The sequence below is a fragment of the Elephantulus edwardii genome, unplaced genomic scaffold (assembly GCF_000299155.1).
Source record: "Elephantulus edwardii isolate Elephantulus edwardi_28Jun2011 unplaced genomic scaffold, EleEdw1.0 scaffold00297, whole genome shotgun sequence".
Lineage (NCBI taxonomy): Eukaryota > Metazoa > Chordata > Mammalia > Macroscelidea > Macroscelididae > Elephantulus > Elephantulus edwardii.
The window spans coordinates 2,004,940-2,009,946 of NW_006400047.1; the positions used below are offsets into that span (position 1 = coordinate 2,004,940).

The 5,007-nt window shown below is 46.7% G+C and overlaps 1 protein-coding gene across 1 annotated transcript; it reads right to left on the bottom strand.

Annotated features, from left to right (window-relative positions):
* Positions 1-978: 978 nt before the first annotated feature.
* On the bottom strand, positions 979-4,157 carry LOC102849057 (toll/interleukin-1 receptor domain-containing adapter protein-like). The gene is given in 4 exon segments (XM_006900860.1): positions 979-1,017; positions 1,020-1,048; positions 2,450-3,025; positions 4,091-4,157. Coding segments are annotated over 4 exon segments (711 nt in total).
* Between the last annotated feature and the right edge of the window lie 850 nt (positions 4,158-5,007).

Below are 5,007 nucleotides of genomic sequence, written 5' to 3' on the forward strand. Positions count from 1 at the left end.
AGAGGTTTGAGTTCACCAGTCTTTCTTTGGGAGGAAGATGGGCAGTTTCCATAAAGATTTTAAGTCTCAAAAACCTGACAGTCAGAATCCACACAGTGGCAGTAGGTTTTGGGTTTGGTAGCAGTGGGTTTATGTTTTTTAAAATAAGGTTACATAGGAATCGTATGCATCATTGCAAGTGACCTCTCAATCTTCTTTTCAGACAGTGAGGAATGGAGCTCATTCTAACCCAGGACAGCTTGTGTAGTCATTGTGTACAGGATATAGTATACTGGCTTCTCATTCCAAAGGCAGCTGCAGTGAAGTGCTTGTGCTGGACAGACCCCTGATGAAGTGCTCATATGCAAAAGCACCAGTGGATTATATCCCCTTCAAAGTAAAGTTATAGTATTTATATTTTGTCTTTAAATCTCTCTTTATATTTTGTGGACATCAGCACATTCTGCTTGGGCAAAGGCTATTAGGACCTGGGTCCTCCCTGTTCTGCCTACTGCTTCCCACCTCGCGATACTGGTGCAGCATATACTACATTGTAATACTGAATACTGAATGCTGGCTCTCTGGAGTGAGTCAATAGTGGTGCCTGCATTTCCTCCTGACACTGTTGCAGGGCCTCTCCAGGAAACTGTCCATGGTGAGGCCTGCTGTCAAGGCTTCCAGCATATTCTTCTGTTGAGTAATCTTTGGAGGAGGAACACATATCTATCCCAGTGCCTGACTCCAGGGGAAGAAAACAAATACCAATCAGGCTTTGTGTGCAATTAGACAGGAGACAAACCCCCTGGTGGTCTTCCTGGTACCAGATCCCTCCTCCTCCCAGCTCAGCTTGTGCCATGACCTTCCTGCAGCCCACAGTGAGAGGACCTGATGGGCAGTCTTGTCCCTGGTACATATGATGCTTCAGGCTTGACTCCGTCTACTTGTCACATCTTTGCAGGAACTGGAAGCCCTGGGTGGGCTCTCCAGCTCTATTCAACTTTATTCCAGCTTTATTCCAACTTTCTGGATCCCACAGTGAGTAAGAAGTGTCAGCTGAGTGTCTGCAGATCTGAAAGAGACCAAAAGTATCAGGACTTGCCACTCACCCCAGCCTCCAGCCTGTCTCCCTTAAACAGGTCCCTGCCTCTTTTGTCTTTTCAGCTAGTCTGTCACTTCTAAATATAGAGAATGACTGTTTCTTGGATACATTCATCTTACACAATTCTTCCCTCTCCTTCTGTGTCTTTTGGCCTTCCTAAACCAGGGTTCCACTTGGCACCCTCCATTGATACCTCCAACTCAATGAGGAAAACCTAATACTGTAAATACTAATAAATAACAACAATAATAAGTAATTAGTAATACTAGTAAATATATTTCTAATACTGATAAATCTATAGCAATACAAATGAGTCATTGAAATGAGCAGAGCTCTGGTGGTGTCTGTAGGGAGCTGTGCCTGTAATGCCAATGCTGGACCTCTGATGGTTCAAATTCACCCATAGCTCCATGGAAGACAGGTGAGAATCTCCTCCCATGTAATTTGTGTTCTTTTATTTGTTTGGGGGTTGTTGTGTTTTTCCTTCCTCCATTGGGATTTACCATCTCAGAAACCCACTGGAAGGGCAGCTTCTGACTCACAGTCTGAATCACAGTTCTGACTCCACGCAATGAGAGAGAAAGAATAAACAACGTGCTAGAGCTCATCATATTAGTTCTAACTCCTGGTGAGCTCATGTGTGTCAGAGCAGAGCTGTAGGCCTTTCAATGTCTGTGACCTTTCAATCTGGTTGCTAGCACTTCTGCTGAGGTTCTTCTGGGTGCGTTCTACTGGCAACTTTTCAAGTAATTGTCAGGCACTTAGACACTTGTATTGGCGAGGGACTCTAATAGGTTAGAGGCCAGGCCATGTCCTGACATTTATTTAGGATACTTATGTAATTATTTAGGATATATACCAGTATTCTCATTTTACAAACAAGGAAACTAGACACACAGAGGGGTTAAGAACCAGCCCAAGCAACTTCTCACAAGTTAGTAAGTGAAGGATCCAAGATACAAATGCAAACGATCTTTCCCGGGCCTATACCTGGCTGTCTCCCAAGAGCTGATGCACTCACAGACCCTGGCTCACCTCCTTCTCCTGCCCTGTCCTCTCATGGCTTACAGATGGACACTCTCCTCCTGGTTCAGTGTCTCTGAAAACCCACTGGAGGGTCAGCATGGGTTGGTTCCTACTTTACATAAACAACATTATCAACATCATCATATCATCATCATGGTTTATGGAACTCTGGTGGCCTAGTACTCAGGAGCTGAACAGCTCACCCAAAGGCACAAAGTTTGACTCCACTAGAAGAAGGATGGGAAGTCTCCTCCTATGTGAGTTACTGCTTCTGAAAACCCATTGGGGGTCAGCTATGCATCTGTTCTGGCTTGCAGTACCCAACTCCAAAGCTCCACAGCTTACAACGTATGACAGCATTCTTGACCTGGCGAAAGCCACCATCCGGACCCTGGCTGTCCACATAGTACATGAAACGGAGCTCAGGGGGGTAGGAGGCCCGTGTCAGGCCCAAGAGCAGTGGGATCGTGCAGCCCTCTGCAGTCGGAGCCTCACTTAGGGCCTGTAGCATCTGGTACTTGCACCAGGGGTCCTGCAGGAAGCCGGGGGTGATGAGCAGCACACGGCAGTGGCTGCTGGTCAGCGCCTGGCACAGCTCGGACACGATGGCGCCACCGGGGGCCGCATCTCGAAGCTGCAGGAAGCAACGCAGACTGGCAGCGCTACCCTCCAGGTAGGATACCAGGTCTTGGGCAGCTGCTAGGTCCTCCTCACTGTGGCACACACATACGTCATAGTCTTTGCTCCAGCGGCTGCTGCTGGTGTCCATGGCTGTTTGTAAGGAGGTGGGAGACTGGACTGAGTGGAGGCTCGGGGACTGGGAGCTACCCTGTGAGGTGGGCTGAGCCACGTCACTGGGAGTGCCATCTGCAGAGATGGGCAGCTTCTTGGGTTTCTTCAGCAGAGCCTGTCTGAACCACTCTGTGGAGAAACAGACAGTGCAGGCCTATTTTCACTAACTGGGCAGAGTGGAGCATGGGCTCCTCCACCCCAGAGACAACACACTAGCTCAGAGACTTACTGCTCACTTTTGGCTATTTGTCAGGACTTGTCTGAAAGCTCCCTCTATCTCTAACAGCCCCAGGAATCCATGAAAATTCTGGAATTTGACATGCAAGTGTCCAATCAGTGTGACTGTAAAGGCTGGCCTTGCTTTCTAGAACCCTGTGACCAGAACTTCCCACTAGACCTAAATGCCCACCCACTATGGGCTATGGAAGCAGAGCTATATTATAGCAATGAGGTAAAAAGCCCATGTGCAGCATGGGAGCTAGGAGAATTTCTAAAGGATGGATTATCCACTATGCAAAGGTAAGAGAAGCCACTGGCATCTAGTGGGCACTGAGAAGTTCTAGACTAGAGGAAAATCAGTAAACAAAAGCATGGTAGCGGCTCCCATCAGAGCTCCTGACAAGCACCAGGTTAGTGGACAGAACCCACACTCCAATCTGACACACAGATGTGACTGCAGAGCTGCCACCAACTTTGTGGTTGAGAGCTGATACAAGTTAGTCTCTGTCTTTGGATGTAAAATGGATTCACCTCCATGGAGATAATGCAGTATCTGCTACACTCCAGGTATTCCATGTGGTATTAGTTCAGCTTCCTGAGCTTTTGACAGAAACAGATGGTTTGATGTTCTAGAGGTGGGGTGGTTTCTTTCTCTTCTACTCTGCTTCCACTAAGTGGTTCTGGCAAAGATTTATCAGAAACCTAATGCTGACCACTCAGTCAATGGATTCCAGGCTGGGGATTAGTTGGGACAGGCCTAGAAAGTCTGTGAGCCATGAGGATTCCTGAGTCTGTGGATGCATGCCTCCTTCCTCACCTTCTCCAGAACATCTGGATTTGGGAGTCAAGTAAGAGCACTGTGGTCACCTGCACCTGTCTCATGACTGGATCAGGGAGACCTCTTGCCTCACCACTGCAGACACTGAACACTCCACCAAGGGATAGGAACAGAAGAAGGGATCTGGTTCTACTCACCAGCCATCCTGCCCATGCGCTTTTTGGATTGGGGACAAGGAGTTGGCAGGGAGGGTGATGATGCCATAGTTGGGATCCAAAGCTAACCCTATGAGGTTAGGCATTGGTAAATCAGGAGATTAAAGCAGATCCAGTCTTGAGCTCATGCAGCAGCCATCCTACAATGGACAGAGAGAATCACAAGATCTTAGTCTCAGTGAACTAAAGCTCCTGGGGGATTCTACCTCAGTCCTTTCACCTGCCAGGGGCTCAGTGTCTAAATGAGTCCCTCACTGGGTGAGGCACAGATACTACTGAAATTGTAATTGCAATACTTAAGGATGCTGCTGGCAGAATTATTAAATGATCCAGGAAACAGTAGTCTGACAAAGAAGAATTTCATGAAACAACGTATAAACAAGAGCCTGTGGTGATAAAGAAAGTTCAAGCTGCTCTGAAAGAATTAGCAAAAAACAAGGCCTCAGGATTTGATGGCATACCGACTGACATATTTCAACAAACAGATGCTGCCCTGAATGCGCTCACCACGTTGTGCCAAGAAATCTGAAGGACAACCACTTGGTCAACTGACTGGAACAGATCTGTATTTGTTCCCATTCTAAAAAAGGTGACCTGATAAAGTGCAGAAATGATAAAATAATATCATTCATATCATATGCAAGCAAGATTCCACTGAAAATTATGCAAAAATGACTAGAATAGCAAATCAACAGAGAACTGCCAGATGTTCAGGCCGGGTTTAGAAGAGGCCGTGGTATTAAGGATATTATAATTAATGTTAGATGGATCTTGGCTGAAAGCAGAAAGTACCTGAGGAATATCTATCTGTTTTTCATTGACTGTACAAAGGCATTTGACTGTATGGATCACAACAAACTGTGGCTAACTCTGAGGGGAATAATGGGAATTCCAGAACA